This window comes from Micromesistius poutassou, assembly GCF_964030765.1.
Source record: "Micromesistius poutassou genome assembly, chromosome: 6".
Classification (NCBI taxonomy): domain Eukaryota; kingdom Metazoa; phylum Chordata; class Actinopteri; order Gadiformes; family Gadidae; genus Micromesistius; species Micromesistius poutassou.
Window position 1 is genome coordinate 12609469 of NC_140276.1, and position 23478 is coordinate 12632946.

Consider the following 23478-nt stretch of genomic DNA (forward strand, 5'->3'; position numbering starts at 1 on the left):
TCTATATATTTCTTTCATAACTAGGAATGCAAAATCGTCACTCAGTATTTGATTAACCTTAGGCTTGAATTTAAAAAGTTTAGCAATATTTTAAAATTCAAAGTAGGATCAAGACCTTGTCATTAGCGTCAATATTCATTCAAAACTTGAGCTTCAAAAAAAAAACAAGTACGTCTTATTAACCAGCAGGGGGATTAGCTCAGATGGTAGAGCGCTCGCTTAGCATGCGAGAGGTAGCGGGATCGATGCCCGCATCCTCCATATGTTTTCCTGCAGAAAAAAATCGGCCTCAGTGTCAAGAAAATCGAGGTCAAATTGGCGGACAGTGTCATTTGTCAAGTACAGCCGGATTATTTCCCAGTCACGTTCATATACTGGTACATCTCAATTATTAGATTGGAGAAGTTTGTATATTTTAATAATTCAATTCCAGTAGATATAACTATAACAATGGAGAAACGATGTGAAACAATTAATATCTGCCTTACAATGATAGTGATCTAGAGACAGAATATGTAGATTATGCCTTTAGTTTAGTTTGGCTTTCAAGCGTCGAGCATGTCAAGAGTAGAGATGCAAAGCATAAATCACTCTACACACTTTGCCTCAGAAGCAATCAAGAGAATAGATAACGTTGCAATCTATATAAAGCATTGTACATTATTGTATATAAAGCAGATAATTTTTTTAGGACTTAGATCAGAAATATTTTTGTGAGTAAAAGTGAGAGACTTGATTTGTTTCACCTTATTATAAGAGTCGTTTCGTATGGTTCTTGCATGGTTGGCGTATTTAAAAAGGTGAGGTATGGTAAACCAAAAAGCGAGAGCTCCTGTCCGCACACACGTGTTGTTCATCACGTATCCACAAACTCTTTTAAGATACGTCAATGCCAAGGTCAGCGGCGGGACAGGAGCACCGCTCCACTTACCGACAGACCTTCCACCTGTTTATATAGGGCTCCACACGGACGATAATCAGCTCATGGTGCTCATTTTGAAAGATTCTGGAAAAGGACACTATAAGGCCTCAAACACTTTATTTGCTTCTATATTTCCCATAATTTAAAAGAAAGCGGACAAAATATGTCTCACGAACGACAGCCTTCTGGGATATGGAACCCCCAGAACGTTGAGTTCAGTGGGGTTGAGGTTATTGGTCGTTGGTGATGGGCTCTGCGGCTCCGCTCGTGAACATGAGCTGTAAGCTATAATCAGCATTAAAAAAAAGAAAGACATTTCCCTTTGGGTGTATTTAATCCATATAATATACAAGTTTCACTTTAAATATAATTATTGAAATATTCAATTAGGCCTTTATTGAGATGCACCTGTATGTAGCCTAATATATCCACTATTGGGGGAAAATGTGTAGCCTACTCAAAACCGCAGAATTTCGAAATTGTTCAAACTATACGTCTATATGTCTTTCATGGGCCTGTCCTCTTCCTCATAAATCCTGCCCCTTGGCCAAATCATCCGTATATGGTTGCCCATCAGACTTGTAGCTGTGGATGCATGATAACCTTCTAAAACTCAGAGATAAAACAGAAATCCTTCTAATCAGTCCCAAATCTCAACGGACAAAATGGTCTCAGTTTGAACCTTGATGGAACACCAGTAGGCCTACAATCTGCTTCCGTTGACAGAAAACTTGGCATACTGCTTGACCCCTCACCCGATCCCCACATTAAATCCCTCACTAAGACTGCATTCTTCCACCTCCGTAACATAGCCCGCATTCGCCCCTTCCTCTCTACCTCTGATGCACTAACCCTGGATCACTCCTTCATTACCTCACGTTTCGGCTACTGCAACTCTTTGAAGCCCATGTATCTCAAGACCTTTGTTTCAAGAACACTTCTTTTCCATCACTGCAAAAACCCTCTGTATATATTATTTATTTATATTTGTCTTGTTGAACTTCTTGTTGTGCTGTCTTGCTCTGTGTGTGCGAATTATTCTGCAAAGCGACATTGAGTGTGTGAAAGGAGCTTTATAAAATAAGTTATAATTAGAAATGCAAAAATGACATCAATATGTGTTTAACCTTAGGCTTGAATTTTAAAAAGTTGGGCAACTTTTTTTCAATTCAAAGCAGGCTAATATGTAAAATCCATAGCCTTCCCTTCCAACATTTGAGCTGCACAAACTTCTTCACGCTTTCTTCAAAAGGACAGATAAATTCAGAACCAAGTACCACTCTTCAGTCAGTAGGATTAGCTCAAATGGTAGAGCGTTGCCTTGTCCCACCCAGCGATCCCATCCGGTCCAATGACTGCTCCCTAATAAATGGATTGATTAATAGTAATAAATGGGAAATAAAATGTCATTGAGATTGGATTGAAATAGCCGTTAAAGTGTCTTACCTGAGCCTCGTCGGACAGATTGTTTTCACTCTCCCGTGCAGCCTCAGAGGTGTCAGGCAGAACTGAAGGGGCAGCAGCAGGATGTTGTCCTCCATCACGTGACGTGGACGGCAGATCATCAGGTGATGCAGAGGCCTGAGGACTCGTCATCAAAGGTGAGGGCCTGTTCTCCAGATGACGGCAGGGGTCATCCTCATCGAGCACAGGAACTGTGATGTCCTCTGTGATCTCTTCTGCAAATCCCTCATCTTGTATGTCCTCATCACTGACTTCCTCCACCAGCCTGTCCTCCTCCTCTGGGTTCTGGAGCACTGGAGTCAGTGTTTTGCCGGTCTGGTTGCACAAGTACTCCATTCCCAGCAATTCACCTACAAAAACAAAACAGAAAAAAAGAAAGTATTCTTAATATTTGTAAGCAATATAGCACTCGTGATCGTGGGGTTGGTTGGTAATGGATAATCCACCGGTGTTGTTCGGCCGTAGGCACGAGGCTAGAGGCAGAGTTGTGCAGGTAACAACATCGGTGGATTATCCATTACCAACCCCACGATCACGAGTGCTATATTGCTTTTATACAACAATTCTACTGCCAACTAACTAACATTAAAACAGTGTCAGAGTGGGGATGTCCTGGGATATTCCCACTCATGGAATGTCCATCATGTGGAATCGACGATCATTGGATAATGCTGCGATTATGTCCCTCCCACGGACGCTCAGCGTCTCTGGGGGTGAATGGAGGAGTGGGCTGGCCTGGACTCTGGGCTTCTGCGTGATAATTGGAGGGTCTGCGAAAGACTGAGTTGCTGTTTGATTGACAGCGATTTTGAACTATAAAAAGTCGCCGGAGCTGTCTTCATTCCTCAGTCCCATCGCGGATTTTGCAAGCAAGTCGAAAGACGAACTGCAACCTATTTCTTGATATTTGCTTGGCGAAATTGCTAGACAATTTATCGTACATTTCATACACTTATTCACACAATTCCTTGCTTCAGTTTAACATAATTCCCACATTTCCTTGTTCAAGTTTAATATAATTTTGGTAGTTGGCCATCACTTTGACTCCGCCTGAGGTCTGAACTTCAAGACCTGTATTCAGATCGGGACTTGCAGGGTGACAGGGGAAAGCGGTGTGATTTCTTGGTGTTCCTTAAAGACATGGAGTTGGACAGTGCAATGCCTCAGCTTTACAAACTGTTCTCATTAGTGGCAACAATTGGTGCTACATCTGCAGGCAGTGGCGGTGCCAGAGATTTTTTCTTGCTGGTGCTACAGTGGGTCTGAAATATTCAGTGATGGTGCTGAGGGATGTACTGTATGGTAATATATATATTCGCAAGGCCAGACGCATGGTGTTCAAAAGTCAGTTTCAAGCATTATGTAAATGCCTCTGTTGATTCACAAGCAACAGCAATTGATAGATCTCATATAGAAGTGAACTGTGACAGTGTCAACAGCATCAAAGACAACCCGGGCTACACAGAGCATAAACAAACAAACCAACAGATCATCCGACCCACAGAGGACAACATGAATCACGCACCAATCCCTCAATCAGCGTGAAATGCGTGCTTTTCAACTGAAAAACACAACACTAACCCACAATGTCCACCGCTATTTGCATTACATAGAGAGACAATGCCAAAAGATACACCGTTATTTATTAAAGTCAAATAAGGCAAACAACAGATGCAAGGCTTTACCAGAAGTTGGACAAATCGTAATCTGTCCATGCAATACCTCAATTAATTTGGCTACTGAATTTAAAACAAAAATCAATAGAATCACCGCTTGGAAGTCCAAGCAAAACCAGTATAGTAAATGTCATATTTTAAGATTTGCAGGAAACATAAGGACTATGGGTTATCCACCACAAAATAATAATTATAATCAGCCTTAGTCTAGGCCCAAATAAAAAAAAAAAAAAATCAACTGCACTCACCATTGATGTTTTCAGAGAAGCACAATCCGTCTGTTGTGATTTGTGGCGAAAGCATCAATGATTTTCTGAATGTCAAGTGCCTTGGTCCTCCGGCTGTTTATGGCCAACAGGGCCAAGTTGCTGTTCCGAGCATCGCCGCTGCTATTCCTTTGGTAGTTTTTGAGGCGTCTGAGGCAAGAGAAACTCTGTTCGCGTGAGGCAGATGTCACAGGCAGATTAGTTTGTATAAATCTATAAATGCATCGTGGTAGGGTCTCATTAGAGATAGAAATTCCACTGTGTCATTCACTGTCTGTCCTTGCTTTTGTTCTGTTTCCAGCAGACGCCGAACCTGATGTAGCTCTGCAGTCAGGTTCACTTCAGTCACTCCATAGTATTGGTCCATTGGCCAAAGACAATTCTTGTCTAGGAAGAGCTTGTGTTTGGGACTCAATGCTGAGACTCCAGTCAGAACACCCCCAGTCTCAATTGAGAACCGTCTTTTCATTTCAGTCAGAAGACGGTCTATAACCGGATAGAAACAGTGCTCGCGAAGGTCATCAGAGGATGTGACAGGTGTGCGTTTGGTTTGGGCCTCAACAACAAAACCATGTAGGCAGTGGGGTGGCTGGACCTGTCTCCTTTCATGTGGTCTGCTCTACTCTGTATGCTGGCCCTGACGCACAGGTCCCTAGCTCTCGCCTGAATTTCACTCCATGATTCCTCTCCCCGTTTTGCTGAGAGTGCATCGATAACAGACTGAGCCAAGTCCACAGCGGATGAAAGCTCCAAACTGGGAGATTGTAGCTGGCCTGATATGAACTCAAACAGGGTGAGAAGTAAAGCAAACTGCTCGTCGATCAGTCCATTTACAGCTCTGGCCTCCGTTTTCCTCCGTGCATTTGGTTGACCCATAATATCCTGTAGTGTAGCTAGAATGGCAGGGAGTGATTTATTCATAGCCAACAAAGCTGTATACTGGTATGCCCAGCGTGTATCAGACCATTTCTTCAACTCCACGGGCTGTGCAGTTGATTCCAGTTCTGTTTCTTCATGAAAAGATAATGGGCAGCAGAGTTTGAAAAGAAGTTGTAAAGCAGCTGCACAGTTTCAAAAAACACACCCGCTTGTTTGCTCACAACATCCACTTAAACGAGGTTAAGTCTGTGAGCATGGCAGTATATATATAATGCCTGTGGGACCTCTTTCCTGAACCTCTCTTGTAGCCCGTTATTGCACCCGGACATCACTGCCGCCCCGTCATAACACTGACCTATACACGCGTTCTTATCAATAACACACTGGGCGAGTGTGTGTTCAATGCTTTTAAGAAGTGACTCTGCGTCCAACCCCTCTGCTGGAGTGAAGTGCAAGAATTCTTCAAGCACTGTTTCGTTATTCAAATACCGCACCACCACTGATATTTGCTCCTTTTTACTCAAGTCTTTACTTTTATCCACCATGATGGCAAAATGTCCAGCCTCCTTGATTTCTGCACTTATTTGACGTCTGACCATATGCCATAATTCCCATAATTTCATTTTGGATATCGTGATGGGTGTATTTTGCATTTCCAGGATTGTCCTCTATTTTTTTAGCTACAGTCTTATCAAACTGCCCAATTAAACTGAGCAACTCAACAAAGTTTCCCATATTGCCAGATCCATCATCTTCTCTGTGTCCTCGCTGGGCAATGCCTTGGCACGCAGTATAGCATAGACTCAACCACTGCTCTCATATACTCACGATTTTCTTGGACAATCTTTGCATGTCCTTTATCAAGCATATTTCGCAATCTTGAACTGTCTTGTTTTCTCAATCTGAATTCGGCCCCTGTCTCCATAGCAAACTTATGAGCTGCACTTACATGGTGGGATTTGAAAGCTGTTGTAGCTTTCCGCCAATTGCAGTAACCAGTGACAGTGAAGGTAGACTGAGAATGGAACTCATGTCCTCCACCACGGAAATGCCTGCATGCAAAACAGAACGTAGTATCTTTCGTGATCGAATATTCCAGCCAGGAGTACAGGTCAAACCAGCCACGCTACAGGTCAAATCAGCCATGAATAAAACTCTTTTGCTGATTGCCAAACTGTTGCGAAGGGGACTTCTTCAATGCTGGCCGACGGGGGCCTTCCTCAGGCTGCTGGCTAACATCGCTAACAGTATTCCCACTAGCACTAGTAGCAGCTTCATCCTCCACGTTCTCTTCCCGCTCCATTTCTTGTTCCTCTTCTTCGCCCCTACACTCCTTTGATGAACTGCTGTCGTCCTCATCCCCACTTACTTCTTTCTGCATGTCACTTTCAATTAAGACAGGCTGAGACGCCACTGATTCCTCTGGATGAGGTTGTTTTTTCACAAAATCTATCCATTTTTCACGCCGGCCAAAATAATACACGCTAGCTTGTAAAAGCATAATGTTCAATGTAGCTACTATAAAACTCTCGCGTGAGTGACAGTCAGTGACATCACCACCTTAAGTGAGCATTTCCTTGAAAAGGAGCATAATTTACATATACATAAATTGACAATTTATATGATGTAAGCCGAAAATGAGCTGCCCCTCTTTGAGACCAGCAGCCGCCACTGCTCTCGACCAATCAGAAACTAATAAATAATTCCATAGAACCCAATTGCTGTATAATATATAATACTTTAAAGGTTAAATTGATTAATAAATAGTGTTATTAAAGAACAAATTAATTAAGTTATTCTTTTTCATGTTGGATGAGGGATAATTTCTTGCCTGTGTACGCTCCAGGGGTGCGATAGCGCTCATCCCAGCATCTCCTTAGCACCTTTCGGCTGAGCTGGTCCACTGCCTCTCTCAGAGCGCTGCCATAACAGCGGATGGAAGGTGCTCCTTTTACGGCGTCCTTCATCCGGTCATCATTCCAGCGCATCGGCCCTTCAAGAAGATACGCCTGGAAATGTGCATCACTGGCACTGGTTCCTGAAGGTTAAATAAACAAAGAAGCGTTTGTCACACTTGAACAAGGTATTCACTACGTATGAGATGCTATGAAGAATCTGTAACATGGACTGTAATATTAGAAATATCCGAAACTAGTAACCCATATGTATGCAATACCTGGAATAAATCTGTTTAAGTGGAGGTGGAAGGACTCCAGGGAGGTAGAGCCACGGGCACACCTGTAGCAGCACAGCTCCACCCCGCCTTTCTTCAGGGCGCCTGTCTTAATGTAGAGCAGGAAGTCCTCTGGGTCTTGGATACAGCCCACGTGTTTCTCCTGCTCCTGCCATAGCTGCTGGATCCGTTCGTGGTCCAGCAGAGGACCTGAAAGATACCTGCAAGTGTACATTCCACTGTGTATTCAACTGTACCAGAGGTTGCCTGTCCCCAGGGCTAAATCATTATTTGTCTGTGGGCATTATTATTTATTTTTTTTAAATGAGGGGAGGCAACCTTTGTTACAGTGTATCTAACGTCACAACATGGGTACCATTCATACAGCTAAAACAAACTACATTATTTATTGTAAGTATGCTGCCCTCGTGCTGCATTCCTAGTTTGCAGGACTAGACAGCTCGCTAACACTGGTCTCAATAATGTGATGGAATTTCAATTCATGGGTTTCATCAGGTCCCTTTCCACAGGTGTATTAATCAAGCACCATGCAGTCTTCATAATCTAGATGCTTGATTGTATACACCTGTGGAAAAGGACCTGATAAAAAGCCATGAATAATCCACAAGGAGTGCTTTGTTAATTCCTTTTACTGAAGTTTCCAGCAATAAGATAAGTATTGAAATGAAAACACACACTCGCACACTCCAGCAATACAGGAGATTGAGACTGGTTTTTGGTTGTACACAAACAGAAATAAAATACATACATTTCTCATAAAATAAATATTATGAATTTGTGTCTGATAAAATCAAAAGCTGGTTGGATCTGTCATTATTCACATTAATTGATTTAGCGATACATTAACATTACTGTTAATATTTACACTTAGGGATGTAGCAGAAAATGTGTCCGATAATTCTACATCACGTCTAAAAAGCATATCTTACCTTAAGATTGATAAATAGATGAAAACACCAATGCGACTGGGCAGTGTCCCATAGCTGACATTGAGAAGACTAGCGTACCGAACGTCGAAAAGTAAGCCACAGGGGGGAAGAACGTGATTGGTCAAAAGTAAGTCCAGGGGAGAAACGTGATTGGTCAAAAGTAAGCCCCAGGGAGAAACGTGATTGGCTAATGTTGGGCTTACTTTGGCGAAATTGACAAGATGCAGTAAACGCATGCGAGAGTTCGATCGATGCCCGCATCCTCCACACTTTTTCCCCGTAGGCCTATCAGTGTTCACCAAGTTGCCGGGTAATGTCACGTTCATATACAGTCAGATTGGTCTCTATTGCCATCTTCCATAAATTTTCCTGAAAAAAATCCTCTCCAGTGTCCTTAAAGGCGCTTCCCAGTGTCATACTGGTTCATACATAGCCGGACGTCTCTTTCCCAGTCGCCCTCATATATGGAATACATCCAATATTGGGGGTAAATGTTTGAAATCAACAGCGCAGAGCTACGGTATTGCTCATAACTAAAACTATGTCTATATATGTCTTTCATAACTAGGAATGCAAAAAATCGAAATGTCGTTACTCAGTATTTGATTAGGCTTGAATTAAAAAAGTTTGGAAATATTTAAAAATTCAAAGTAGGATCACGACCTTGTTGTCACTAGCGTCAATATTTATTCAAAACTTGAGTTTCAAAAAAACAAAAAAACAAGTATATAGGATCAACCAGCAGGGGGATTAGCTCAGATGGTAGAGCGCTCGCTTAGCATGCGAGAGGTAGCGGGATCGATGCCCGCATCCTCCATAGGTTTTCCCACAGAAAAAAATCGGCGTCAAATTGGCGGACAGTGTCATTTGTCAATTACAGCCGTATCATTTCCCAGTCACGTTCATATACTGGTAGGCCTACATCTAAATTATTAGATTGGAGAAGTTAGTATATTTTAAAAATTAAATTCCAAATGGAGAAACGATGTGAAACAATTAATATCTGCCTTATAATGATAGTGAACTAGTGACAGAATATGTAGAGTATGCCTTTAGTTTAGTTTGGCTTTCAAGCGTCGAGCATGTCAAGAGTAGAGATGCAAAGCATAAATCACTCTGCACACTTTGCCTCAGAAGCAGTCAAGAGAATAGATATAACGTTGCAATCTATATAAGCTATTAAGCTATGTATAAAGCAGATCACACTTGCATTTTTTTTTATATTTCTATTTCCTATATAAGTAGGCTAAATATAAAAAAGGACTGTTAGATCAGAAATATTTTTGTGCGTAAAAGTGATCGAGAGACTTGATTTGTTTCACGTTAATATACGAGTCGTTTCGTATGGTTCTTGCGTGGTTGGCGTATTTAAAAAGGTGAGGTATGGTAAACCAAAAAGCGAAAGCTCCAAGATTAAAAAAAAAATAAAGGCTTGAAATATTTCCCTTTGGGTGTATTTAATCCATATAATATACGAGTTTCACTTTAAATATAATTATTGAAATATTCAATTAGGCCTATATATCCACTATTGGGGGAAAAGGTGTAGGCCTACTCAAAAGCGCCGAATTTCGAAATTGTTCAAACTATACGTCTAGGCCTATGTCTTTCATGGGCCTGTCCTCTTCCTCATATAAATCCTGCACCTTGGCCAAATCATCCGTAGCCTATATGGTTGCCCATCAGACTTAAAGCTGTGGATGCACGATAACTTTCTAAAACTCAACAGAGATAAAACAGAAATCCTTCTCATCAGTCCCAAATCTCAACGGACAAAATGGTCTCAGTTTGAACCTCGATGGAACACCAGTAGGCCTACAATCTGCTTCTGTTGACAGAAAACTTGGCATACTGCTTGACCCCTCACCCGATCCCCACATCATTCTTCCACCTCCGTAACATAGCCCGCATTCGCCCCTTCCTCTCTACCTCCGATGCACTAACCCTGGTTCACTCCTTCATTATCTCACGTTGGTTTAGGCTACTGCAGCTCTTTGAAGCCCATCTCAAGACCTTTCTGTTTCAAGAACACTTCTCCTCTTCCACCACTGCAAAAACCCTCTGTAGGCCTATATATTATTTTTTGTATTTTTATTTGTCTTGTTGAACTTTTTGTTGTGCTGTCTTGCTCTGTGTGTGCGAATGATTATGCAAAGCGAACTTGAGTGTGTGTGGAAGGAGCTATATAAAATAAACGTATTATTATTATTATAATTCGAAATGCAAAAATTACCTCAATATGTGTTTAACCTTAGGCTTGAATTTAAAAAAGTTGGGCAACTTTTTACAATTCAAAGCAGGCTAATATGTAAAATCCATAGTCTTCCCCTCCAACATTTGAGCTGCACAAACTATCCTCAGGCTTTCTTTCAAAGGACAGATCAATCCAGAACCCTACCTCTTCTTAGCCAGTAGGGGGATTAGCTCAAATGGTAGAGCGCTCGCTTAGCATGCGAGAGGTAGCGGGATCGATGCCCGCATCCTCCACTTTATTTTCCTGTTTCAGTGTTCACCAAGTTGCCGAATAATGTCCAGTTCATACAGTCGGATTCCTCTTTCCCAGTCACGTTCATATAATGGTGCTGCATGTAAATTAAATAGAAATTTGTGAAGATTTTCAATAATTTACAAACTCAAACTCATACATTATACCTATACATTCATTACACCCAAAGTGAAATATTTCAAGCCTTTATTCGATTTAATCTGGATGATTATGGTTGACAGCTCATGAAATCAAACAATCCTATGTTTTCCTTCAGAAAATCGGCGTCAGTGTTTACCAAGTTGCCTGATAGTGTCATGTTTATATACAGGATTCATCTCTTTCCCAGTCACGTTCATAAACTGGTGCATATCAATAAATTAGAATATTATGGAAAAGTTCATTCATTTAAATTATTCAATTTAAAAGGTGAAACTATAGATTCATTACACCTAAAGTGAAATATTTCAGGCATTTATTTGTTTGAATCTTGTTGATTATCTCTCATGAAAAAACAAAATTCAGAAGATTAGAATATTACATTCCAGTCGTTTAGTCGATAACAATGGAGAAACGATGTGGAACAATAAATATCTGCCTTTCAATGATAGTGATCTAGAGACAAAATATGTAGAGTATGCTTTTAGTTTAGTTGGGCAAAGTGTCGAGCATGTCAAGTGTATGCTACAGCAGTTGAGACGCAAAGCATAAATCACTATGCACACTTTGCCTCAGAAGCAGTCAAGAGATATAACGTTGTAATCTATATAAGCTATTAATAGTAGATAGTAGTAAAAGTAGATCACACATGCGTTTTTTTAATATAATTCTAGAAACATTGTTTGAATCGAAATTAATTCATTTATTGCTGGCAAGTAAGCACATAATATACACCATAAGAAAATAAAATGCCAACTTCACATTTAACAAAGACTACTGAGGGCAGTTAATTTCAACATCAACATAAGTTTAGCCTCATTTTTTTCCACACGTGAATTAGGATTCACCCAGTCGAAACTAGATGGAAAAAGTGTGTAGTTCAAAACGTGACGCAGCTCTTACTTCATCGCCACGTAGGCCTACAAAGTTTGTTTAGGGCTATTGTATTTGTACAAAACGGATCGAGCCACCCACAGAGGGAGAGGTGAACAAGACTCACGTTGTTCCTTGTCATACACACCCAGGTTGGGTGTGTCTATTCACCAAATCCCTCTTTTGAAATGCTATTTTGAGGAATAACGTTGCAACACTCGGTGATAAAAACCGCTCCTCCACCCCGTGGTTACCTCTCAGGCCAGACACGAGGGCGGTGTTATCAGGGGCTGGCAGTGATTGCAGTTAAAGCGCTTTGTAATGAGAAGATCAATGCAGCAGAAGTCAGAACAAGTAGCAGATCTTAATAGATTCAGTAACAAGAGCATTACACTAGTTCAATCTGCTGGAGACAATATAAAGTATAGGCCACTCTCATATTTTAACAGAAGGGCAAACACATGACTGGTTACTCACTCAGTAACGGTGAGTCGTTACGACTAGTGACGCGCTACAAATGAATGGTGATGTAGTACCTCTAAGCCAGTGTTTCTCAACCTTTTTTGAGCAAACGCCCCCCTTACCTTACCCTGATCCTCTGGCGCCCCCCCCCCCCCCCATTATTATAGTTAATTTTTTTTTTTTTTTTTAAATTGCGACACCCGTGGGTAGGCTATATATCCATTACCAACTCCACTCCAACTCGTGCTACATTGCTTGAATAAAAAACTTCTGTGCCGTTTTGGTTTCTTCTGGACAAGAAAATGTGTATTCAGAGTTTTATTAAAAGGTTTTATTATTGAGCAATTGAAGTTAAATAGGTATCAGTGTTTGTGTACATTTTTATTGGTTATTGAACCGTTAACCCGCAAACTTGGGTTCAATGTGTGCACGAAAGACTCCCTTTGTTTACGTGACGTTGCCTAGCAACGCTGTGCATGTGCAGCCTTCATCCGCTTCGTTCTGAGAGTAGCAAGCACGTTTAAGTTTGCGGCCAAATAGTAATTAAAGTAGTTTGTTATTATACAAGTTAAGCGCCTGTAACATCAGTGTTAAATGAGTATGTGCCGGTTGGTGTGCGTACCTTATGAAAGTGTTTATCGGTTCGCAGACGTAATGAGCGACGTTGCAGTGGTCTACACGTAATGCGCACGTTCTATTGTTTACAATTAGCATGCTAAGCGGAGTTATCTTTATTCACGTCTTGTGTTGCCTTACTATGTAATATGGATGAGATTCATGTTGCTTAGTGTAATGCCCCATCCACCGCTTGCTTTGCATGTCCCGCAAACCAACCAGTGGAAGTCAGGAGAGGGCGAAATAGTTTCTGAAGCACCACGCTGCTGCGATGAGGTGGGTTTGTTCATCGGCGTTACTATGGCGATCATGACGGCACTGAGCATAAAGTAAAAAGTAGATAAGACGATAGAGGGGTTAGAAACCCATATGAAGATAGGCTATTTATTTCAGTTATACTATTTTTGCACCGAAAATATTTGAAAACCATGAAAGTTTAAAAAGTTCAAAATAATGACCGCTACACAAGCGAAGTTGTGACGCCCCCGTGTTCGTTCCCAGCGCCCCCCTAGGTTCTACGAACGCCCCCCAGGGGGCGCTGCCGCCCCCGTTGAGAAACCCTGCTCTAAGCAAAGCACGACCCTAAAGTGAGGTGATACGAGGCCCCGTACACCCAGCCAAGGTTGCCAGATTTGGCGGGAAATCCGGCCCAATCTGGCAACACTGCCACCACCACGTAAACGGACTGGATTGGAATCCCTCTGCGACGCAGCCACAGACACAGACACAGATGAGTCACATGACCCGTGTCACGTGGTCCGACGCACACACAGATGAGTCACGTCACATGACCTGCGAGTCACGTGGTCCACAACACCCTTTTAAGCAGCAGTGTAGAGTCTTCCTGGTACACTGACACATCTCTGTCTCCAACTTAAGTTCATAGCCACCATGTCTCCCCAGCCTATGATGTGCGGAGGAACCAGCACAGACAAGACCGCGACCCAGGAGGTCCAGGACCTCTGTGACACGGTGAGTGAGGAGGTGATGGTCGGACTCGGAGGATCGACTTTGTTCTTAGAATATAAAATGTTCGGATGTCGTTGTCTAAATGTTATTATCTACTGAACAGGTTAAGGCGTCCGCAGAGGGAAAAACGAACAAGTCTTATGAGGTCTTCCTGGCCAAGTCCTACAAAACCCAGGTGGTGGCTGGAACCAACTTCTTCATCAAGGTGGTCCCCTGGCCGTGAAACGACCACCCTATGGGTGGCATTGTTCATGTATTTATGTCGTAAGGATCGATTGAATGTTATTTTTAATTGGTAGCATTATCTGACACTAACTTCCTCTTTCTGAACGTGGTTCTTTCTCATGAAGGTCCATGTGGGAGGAGAGGACCACGTCCACCTCCGGGTCTTCAGGGGGCTGCCGTGCAACGGCGGGAACGTGGAGCTGTCCGACATGCAGGAGTCCAAGTCCCACCAGGACGCCCTCGAGTATTTCTGATCCAACACTAAAATATTGGGGGGAAAAGTGCCTAAATGATTTTTAAACATATTTTTTTAAAAACACGACTATTGTTAATGATTGTTAAATATTTGTTGTTGTGACTCGGTTAGAGCCTCAGTCAATGCAGTGGTATACTCGCCATACACTCGCCATTCTAATAAAATAAACCAGTTTCCATAGGATAGCTGTTTTTTTCATTGAATAACAATGAAATGTGTACCAGTGTTCCTTCACACCCTCGATCACAACGCCCTTTTAGAATATTTATTTTCCTCACACACTGAATATCACACACCTGTCTTCTGATGGTGGGAAAACGAATTTAAAGACCGGGTAAACCAAATTCAGTATTTTTCTTCTTATCATATTAATTAGGCCTTAAATGTGTCCCTCAAAACATGTAAAAAATATTTTTCCCATTCATCATTTCCTTGAGGAGCTAGGCCTCAGAGAATGTTCTGTGTGCAGGTTTAAAATGGGCGGGTCTACATCGATGACCGCGTTACGTAAAGCGGTCATACTCACATAAACCCGCCCCCTGCTGTCCATTTTCAGCTTTGAGATTGGGAGGGGCTGGACCTCTCCGGTGATGGGCGTGGTTTCCTGGCCTGCAGCGCACACGCCCCCACCGTCCTGAGCCTGGGGTTACTGCTCATTTTTCATCAACTTTGAAGCATAATTTTATATACTTCGCGATTTTTTTAGTCCTTCAAATTTGGCAGGGTGGTTAATAATATATTTTCCTGTGGTATTATAAACTCAAAACCCATAATTATTCTTGGTTTACCCGGTCTTTAACTACCAATGTATTTAATAATAATGACATCTGTCACAAGCTGCATCAAAGCACCCAGAAAGGAACACTTGGACTAAAGAATACAGTATCAGATGTATGGTAATTATAACGGCTATAAGTAGATAAGAACATGTTAAGCAAACCACGCACGGGGGCACCAGCGCACAGCCCGTCTTTATCCGTTCTTTATAAGATCCCATGGCATGCTACTTTATGGATGCTTATATATAGGTGTTAGTGGGCCCCTAATACAGTATTTGAAGACGTTCAAGAAATTCAACCTTGGTACAGAATTACAGCCACTACGAGCCAGTCCCGCAATGATCTCTCCACAAACGTGCCGTTTTTAGAGGCGGGTCAATGGAGGTTGGGGGTGTGGCCCTGAGCAGCTTGTATTAGGCCTATCTATATTCCTACTATTTCCTATATATGTTGTTATATGTAAACATAAACAAAGGACTAACATAAATGTTTTTGTGCGTAAATTCAGAAACTTCACAATGGATTTGTTTCACAATATTATACGGGTAGTTTTGTATGGTTTTTGCGTGGTTGGCGTATCTAAGAGGGTGAGGTGGGCCTATGGGTAAACCAAAGAGCGAGAGCTCCTGCCCGCACGTGTTGGTCAAGACGTATCCGCGAACTCTTTTAAGATACGTCAATGCCAAGGTCAGCGGCGGGACAGGAGCACCGCTCTACTTATACCGACGGACCTTCCACCTGTTTATATAGGGCTCCACACGGACGATAATCAGCTCATGGTGCTCATTTTGAAAAATTCGGAAAAAGGACACTATAAGGCACGGTGCTCAGTTGTTTTGTCCTCACATACTTTATTTGCCTCTATATTTCCCATATTTTCAAAAGGCAGACAAAATGTTCCCCAGAACGTTGGGTCCAGTGGGGTGGAGGTTATTGGTTGTCATGGTGTTGGGCTCCGCGTCTCCGCTCGCGGCGAGGACTTGTTGTTCTGAGGCGCACGTCGCCACCGGCCGGACCCGAGGATATGATGCATGGGAACTAGACTATCACGCTATCCTAAAATGATTTGTTCACTTCTTTATTGCATTCAAAATATTCATTAAAATAAATTGCACTTTCCGGAAGATACACGCAGTGTCAGCCCAGTGAACAAAATTCACTGGGCTGACATCTCCAATAAACGGAGATGTCAGCTTTCTGTAGTTCTTGTTATATAGTTACGTAGGCCTACTCAGCTAATGAGTTATTATTCTCCTTAGCCCAGGCAATACGCTTCTGATGTTGTCTCTGGAATGGTTTGCAAGAGGAATGTGACAGTGTAGCCCATGAGTTTTTTTAAAGTAATCCAGTGGGATTTTGGATGACGGATTGGATCAAGTCTTGGAAATGTGTTTTTCAAAGCAAAAGAGGGATTCTGAACTAAATCAGATCATGTAATCCGATTTTACATTTGATCTGGATCAAACCTGCCCTTTGGGTTTTTCAAAACTTGGAAACAGGTTTGGGATCTATTTTATCCCAAAAAACTGGATTATCCTGATCCCATTGGAAGGGTTGGTTATCCTGAAATTTGGTATTTGGATCACAGTGATCCAATCCAATGTTCCTTTAGATGGATGGATCGGTGATCCTGAATAGCAAAACATCACATTCCAAATCCGGATCAATTTGATCCAGATTACATTTTTTTGAAAAACTGGGCCCCACCATATACCTCTGGCTCTTGATGCACTGACTCATGCCTCAGGCCACTCCTTGTGAATCCTCTCAGGGCAGCGGTTATCCCTGTTGCTTGTGTAGCTCACTCAACTTTCTATGAATATGTTTGGATACAGCACTCTGTGAACAGCCAGCTTCTTTAGCATGTGAGGCTTAGCTCCTTGTGGGTGTCAGTGACTGTCTTCTGCACAACACTCAAGTCAGCATACTTCCCCATTACTGTGAAGCCTACTGAACCAGACTGAGAGACCATTCAAAGGCTCAGGAAACCTTTGCAGGTGTTTTGAGTTAATTAGTTGATAAGTGTGTGACACCAAGTCTACAATATTGAACAGTATTTCACACTTTTCACAGTATTCAGATTTTGTACTGAATTTTGTGTTTTAATGAGCTGGAAGCCAAAATCATCAAGATGAATATATAATATTTCACTTTGGATGCAATGAATTTATTACAGCCTATATAATAGGCCTATATGAGTTTCACATTTTATATAGAATTATTGAATATAATGAACTTCCACAATATTAAATTTATTTTTGCAATGCACCTGTATAGCCGCCTGATCATCTTTTTCCCTACAGTCTTGTTCATATACAGTATGTTATACATCCAACATTGGGAAAAATGTGTAATAAACAGTGCAGAACTACAAAATTGTTCATATGTATAACTGCATGCCTATATTTATTTCATAACTAGAAATGCAAAATAAGGTAAATGTCCTAAATATGTGATTAACATTAGGCTTGAATTTTAAAAAGTAACCAAACTTCTTAAAAGGTCCTATGACATGCAATTTTTTTGGAAATATGCCCCCTTATGACATCACAGGTGGGCGTGTCCACCTAAATGTGTGACGGATAGATGAGCAACGTTTGCTACAGTCCACTGGGTAGGCTGGTAGACTGATCTATCCAGCACACATTGTATCGGCTAATCACACCACACCTGGTGGCATGTCATGGGACCTTTAAAATGTCAAAGTCGGCTAATATGTCCATAGCCTTCTCCTCTAACATTATAGCCGCAAAAACTATTCAAACTTTCTTAAACGTACGGTAGAATCCACAACCAAGGACATTGAGCCAGAAGGGGGATTAGCTCAAATGGTAGAGCGCTTGCTTAGCAAGGCCTAACTGGCCTTGATTGGTCCACCTGCAACCAATTAGTGGGCTTATTTAAGGGGAGTCGCAGTTTCTGGGGGGAAAGGTACGAGAGCACACAGTAGTTTTGTTAGACGATTGCTAGGCTGATTGAATGCAGTTGTTTTCTTGTTTTGGAACATTTCTTTATTTTTGTAATTAATGGACTTATTTTTGTTTAGTTATTTTTGGGACCTTGGTTTTGGAGGAAATAGAACTTCACCTTTTTGGTCCACAATCCCAAACCTGGCTGTCGTTGTCAACTTTCTCTCCACCATCATCCAGCCGCTCACAGGTCGCCTTTCACAAGTGGTGTCAGAAGTGGGATTCCCACACCAACGAGATGATGAGAAAAGGAACGAATACACGGACAGCGATAACAACGGCGACAGCGATGGAGAGGAGCGCTACGTCAGGTACTGGGAGGAGGAGCACTCCTACAGCAGTAGGTGCTGGAAGGACGACCCGTGGCAGGTACTACGAGAGCTCGGTGGCCATGGCATCAAGACGAGGACAAAGACATGGGTGGCCCTAAGGGATCGCCGTGTGTGCCTGCCCCCCTCCGTTTTTATCAGTGGATGTTCCTTGCACCTTTTTCCTCTGGAATGACACTGTTTTTACTGTTCCTGTACATGACCATGGCCGGAGATAATGAAGCGTCAGGAGTCTATCCACCAATAACTATGGGGTAGAGGTTCTGTCAATTGGGAGTAGAACCTCTTTTTCGGAGTTGGTCCACCCATGATGAGTCGTCGGAGTCAGTCCATTATGAACTATGGGTTAGGGGCTCGGTGTTTGGAGTCTCTTTCACAACAAGTATATACAACTCCCTGCCCAGGGACCACAGATTAAAATTATTTTATTTTGCTGCTCTCTGTTCTGCCAACCACTCAAGTGATTTGCCATTTGAGGCACGTGAGCAGAAGGTGGCACTGCCATGACGACTATGCCCAAAGTCCTTTGTTTTGGGCTGCCCACATTGGCTACAGGTATTGTAGGTGACTCCTCTTAAATATTTCCTTTTCTGCACTCCACTCTCCTCCTCAAGGGCACGACGGTGCCTGTTCCTCTGTGTGAACCGGGACACAGGAGCAGCTGGAGCAGGAACAAGTGGAACTGGGCCTCCACTGGATGTTGAGGCACCAGAAGCTGCAGGCAACATCCAAGGAGCTGACATGTCTGGTGCAGTGGGGGCAGGTGTGATGGGGCGCTCCCTGGTGGCAGCAGCCGGGCATCGGCCTGGCCGCAGATCAGGAGCCTGCCCCTCCAGATTTGGAGGGAGGACAAACACATGCTGTGGGCCTGATGTCAGAGGAAGGAGCGAGATCCTGGACTTTGTCCCACCCAGCGACCCCATTCGGTCCAATGACTGCTCCCCTAATAAATGTATTGATTAGTAGTAAATGGGAAATAAAATTAATTGAGTTTAATTTGAAATAGCCATTAAAGTGTCTTACCTGAGCCTCGTCGGACAGATTGTTTTCACTCTCCCGTGCAGCCTCAGAGGTGTCAGGCAGAACTGAAGGGGCAGCAGCAGGATGTTGTCCTCCATCACATGACGTGGACGGCAGATCATCAGGTGATGCAGGGGCCTGAGGTGGAGAGGCCTGAGGACTCGTCATCAACGATAAGGGCAGTTGACAGCTTATGAAAACCCCACATTATGTATCTCAGAAATTTGAATATAACATAAGTAAGTATAACAATAATAAAAAAATTTATACACAAGATGTCGGACTTCTGAAAAGTTCTTGTTTGTGCACTTAGTACTTGGTTGGGGCTCCTTTTGCATGAATTACTGCATCGATGCGATGTGGCATGGAGTGGATCAGCCTGTGGCCCTGCTGAGGGGGTATGGAAGCCCAGATAGTGGCCTTCAGCTCGAGGAATGTGACAGTTGTAGCTTGTGTCGTGCATACGTCTGGCTCTTGATGCGCTGCCTCCTGCCTCAGTGCACTCGGTTATCCCTGTTGCTTGTGCACCATTTCCTTAGACTAGGTAGACCCGCCCATTCTGCCGGCGATTTCAGTATGGATAGGATATGGAGAAGAGCAATACATTTCTTTCTAGTTTCGATGCGTTTTAGCGCAAGCCAATCACCAAGCTGGCTTTTCCCCCTTGCGCGCTATTGGCTGGTTTAACACAATGACAACAAGGAAGCGACGGCAAGCAGCCAATTGCGTACACAGCTTGGAATATTTAATAATAATTTGGAATGAATTTATATAAAATATGAGTTTCAAATTATTGAAAATCCACACTATATTCTAATTTATTAAGCTGCACCTGTATATGAACGACATGAAGAGGAGACCAATCTGGCTTTACATGAACATGACATTATTCGGAAACTTGGTGAACACTGACAGAGGAAAATAGTGTGGAGGATGCGGGCATCGATCCCGCTACCTCTCGCATGCTAAGCGAGCGCTCTACCATTTGAGCTAATCCCCCTACTGGCTGAACACTGGTACTTGGTGAGACCGATGATATCTTGTGCAGTTCAAATTTTGATTTGAGCTGTGACTCCTCGTCTGTCGAGTGGTGGAGTATAAATGAAACGAATGGTATTCTCTTCAGCCTTACGGCATATTTATTCATTAATAAGAAGAGTATATATGAAACACGACTGGCTGCCGCTCAGTCATTCGAACAACAACGTGCACTTGATTTGGCGCACTCACATACTTCAAGCGTAGTGACATCATCACGTTACCGTGAAACATGTAAAGTGATGACAACAGGATAATACTATGGAGTAAGGGCGCAATCACATATAAACACTTAAAAAGGCTATGGATCCAAAAGTTGCCCAACTTAAAATTCAAGCCTAAGGTTATTCACATATTGAGGTCCCTTTTTTGCATTTTTTTTTGCATTTTGCAACAAAGACAAATATAGACATATACATTTGAACAATTTCGTAATTCTGCGCTGTTGAGTAGGCCTACATATTTTTCCCCAATAGTGGATATATTAGACACAGGTGTATCTCAATAAATGTGAATATTGTGGAAAAGTTAATTTATTTCAAAAATTCAATTTAAGTGAATCTCATATATTATTATACAGATTTGAAAAACCAAGTACAAACTAGAGGCAAGAAGGGGGATTAGCTCAAATGGTAGAGCGCTCGCTTAGCATGCGAGAGGTAGCGGGATCGATGCCCGCATGCTCCACACTATTTTCCTCTGTCAGTGTTCACCAAGTTTCCGAATAATGTCACATTCATGTACAGCCAGATTGGTCTATGTTGCCATCTCGTTCATACAGGTTCATCTGATAAATTTGAATAGTGTGAAGATTTGCAATCATTTAAAAACTGAATCTCATATTCAAAAAATTCATTACACCCAAAGTGAACTCTTACAAGCCTTTATTCGTTTCAATCTTGATGATTATACCTTACAGCTCATGCAATCAATCAATCATGGGAAAGACTGCTGACCCCGGGTCAGAAGACGGTCATTGACACCAACAAGGAGCTAAGCCTCAAAAGGTCACTGCTAAAGAAGCTGGCTGTTCACAGAGTGCTGTAACCAAACATATTCATAGTGTTGAGTGGAAGGAGAATTTGTGGTGGGAAAAGGTGCACAAGCAACAGGGATAACCGCTGCCCTTCTAAAATGTGTCAGTGCATCAAGAGCCACCACGCACAGACGTATCCAGGAGCTACTGTCCCATTCCTCGTGTCAAGCCACTCCTGAAGCAGAGACAACGTCATAAGTGTCTTACCTGGGCTAAGGAGAACAATAACTGGTCTGTCGCTCAGTGGTCCAAAGTCCTCTTTTCAGATGAAAGTCAAGTTTGCATTTCATTTGGAAATGAAGGTCCAGAGTCTGGAGGAAGAATGGAGAGGCACAGAATCCAAGTTGCTTGTCCAGAGTGAAGTTTCCAGTCAGTGATGCTTTGGAGAGCCATGTCATCTTCTGGTGTTGGTCCGCTGTGTTTTATGAAGTACAAAGTCAACGCAGCCGTCTACCAGGAAAAGAGGAAGATGAGAGACACGAGACCCAACATGCAGACGAGCTGAAGGCTATCTGGACGTCCATACCCCCTCAGCAGGGCCACAAGCTGATCGACTCCATACCACATGCCATTGGCATTGACGTATCTTAACAGAGTTCGCAGATACGTGATGAATAACACGTGTGTGTGCGGACACGAGCTCTCGCTTTTTGGTTTACCATACCTCACCTTTTTCACACTAAGCTCACCTTTTTAAATACGCCAACCAAGCCAAAATGATAAAAACCTTCACTCGTATAATATCGTTAAAGTCTCTCACTTTTACGCACAAAAATATTTCTGATGTAACAGTGTTTGTTTATATTTAAATATAACAACATATATAGGAAATAGTAGGAAATAGGCCTATAAAAAAATGCCCGTGTGTTCTGCTTTATAAATAGCAAATATAGGCCTATAGATCACAACGTTATTTGACTGCGTTATTTGAAGTGTGCAGAGTGATTTATGCTTTTATATTCTGACTCTAGACCACTATCATTATAAGGCAGAAATGTATTGTTTCACATCGTTTCTCCATTGTCATCGACCAGCTCTTCTGGAATGTAGGTTATATTCACATTTTCTGAGATACTGAATTTTGAAAGGGTAGGCCTACATGGTTCTGGATTTATCCGTCCTTTTAAAGAAAGAGTGAAGATAGTTTATGCAGCTCAAATGTTGAAGGGGCAGTTTATGGATTTGGGTTAACCCAAATCCAAATTAGAATTTTAAACAGTTGCCCAATTTTTTTAAATTCAAAGTAAGCTAATATGTAAAATCCATAGCCTTCCCCTCCAACATAAGCTGTGCAAACTTCACTTTTGAAGTATAAATCAATCCAGAACCAAGTACCGCTCACCAGTCAGAGGGGGGATTAGCTCAAATGGTAGAGCGCTCGCTTAGCATGCGAGAGGTAGCGGGATCGATGCCCGCATCCTCCAAATACATTTTCGAGTAAAGATTGAATCCACGTCAGTTTCTCCGAATTTACCTTGCAGTGTCACGTTCCATTAAAACCCACAACATTTCACAAATGCATGAGCCTGATCGAATTAAATAAATAATCTGGCATTATTCATTAGGTGTATATATGTAATAGGCCTCTAACCAAGATTTGGGGAAATACACACTCGTGTCTACTTGCTGGGTGATCTTGAACCTATTTTGTAGGCTCCAGCGTACAACCAATCCTGCAGCTATGGATGTTCTCAATAGTTCAGATGTATTACTATCAACCTATAATATGTTTCATAACTAGAAATGTTTAATAATCAATCTATCATTTGTATAGACCTATATTCATATTCATTTAATTTTAAAATTTTGAATAGGTGGTACAGAATTGTGTCACATATACTATTCCTTTTGTGAATAAATGTTTGATGTTTGACTTTAATCCCACTGCTTTTAAGGGGGGGTATTGTAGGCTAATCCTAAAGAATGTGTGTGG

At 42.2% G+C, this 23478-nt stretch overlaps 1 protein-coding gene and 5 non-coding genes across 6 annotated transcripts; 5 read left to right on the plus strand and 1 right to left on the minus strand.

Annotated features, from left to right (window-relative positions):
- Positions 1–188: 188 nt before the first annotated feature.
- Positions 189–261, plus strand: AC3HAE_019721 (transfer RNA alanine (anticodon AGC)). Its single transcript has one exon. It is a non-coding gene; the product is annotated as a tRNA-Ala (tRNA).
- Positions 262–9074: 8813 nt separating this feature from the next.
- Positions 9075–9147, plus strand: AC3HAE_019722 (transfer RNA alanine (anticodon AGC)). Its single transcript has one exon. It is a non-coding gene; the product is annotated as a tRNA-Ala (tRNA).
- Positions 9148–10744: 1597 nt separating this feature from the next.
- Positions 10745–10817, plus strand: AC3HAE_019723 (transfer RNA alanine (anticodon AGC)). The gene has a single exon. It is a non-coding gene; the product is annotated as a tRNA-Ala (tRNA).
- Positions 10818–13732: 2915 nt separating this feature from the next.
- Positions 13733–14557, plus strand: LOC311345144 (cystatin-B-like). Its single transcript, XM_084469513.1, has 3 exons — positions 13733–13896; positions 13997–14098; positions 14244–14557. Exons 1-3 carry the CDS (start codon positions 13816–13818, stop codon positions 14370–14372), a joined length of 312 nt encoding a protein of 103 aa, XP_084325639.1. The 5' UTR covers positions 13733–13815; the 3' UTR covers positions 14373–14557.
- Positions 14558–20398: 5841 nt separating this feature from the next.
- AC3HAE_019729 (transfer RNA alanine (anticodon AGC)) lies at positions 20399–20471 on the minus strand. The gene has a single exon. It is a non-coding gene; the product is annotated as a tRNA-Ala (tRNA).
- A 2425-nt stretch (positions 20472–22896) lies between these two features.
- AC3HAE_019725 (transfer RNA alanine (anticodon AGC)) lies at positions 22897–22969 on the plus strand. The gene has a single exon. It is a non-coding gene; the product is annotated as a tRNA-Ala (tRNA).
- Positions 22970–23478: the final 509 nt, after the last annotated feature.

Coding starts and splice junctions, on each gene's coding strand:
- LOC311345144 (XM_084469513.1), top strand. CDS start 13,816: ATGTCTCCCCAGCCTATGATGTGCGGAGGAACCAGCACAGACAAGACC. Junction 13,897..13,996: donor TCCAGGACCTCTGTGACACG/GTGAGTGAGGAG, acceptor TCTACTGAACAG/GTTAAGGCGTCCGCAGAGGG. Junction 14,099..14,243: donor GAACCAACTTCTTCATCAAG/GTGGTCCCCTGG, acceptor TTTCTCATGAAG/GTCCATGTGGGAGGAGAGGA.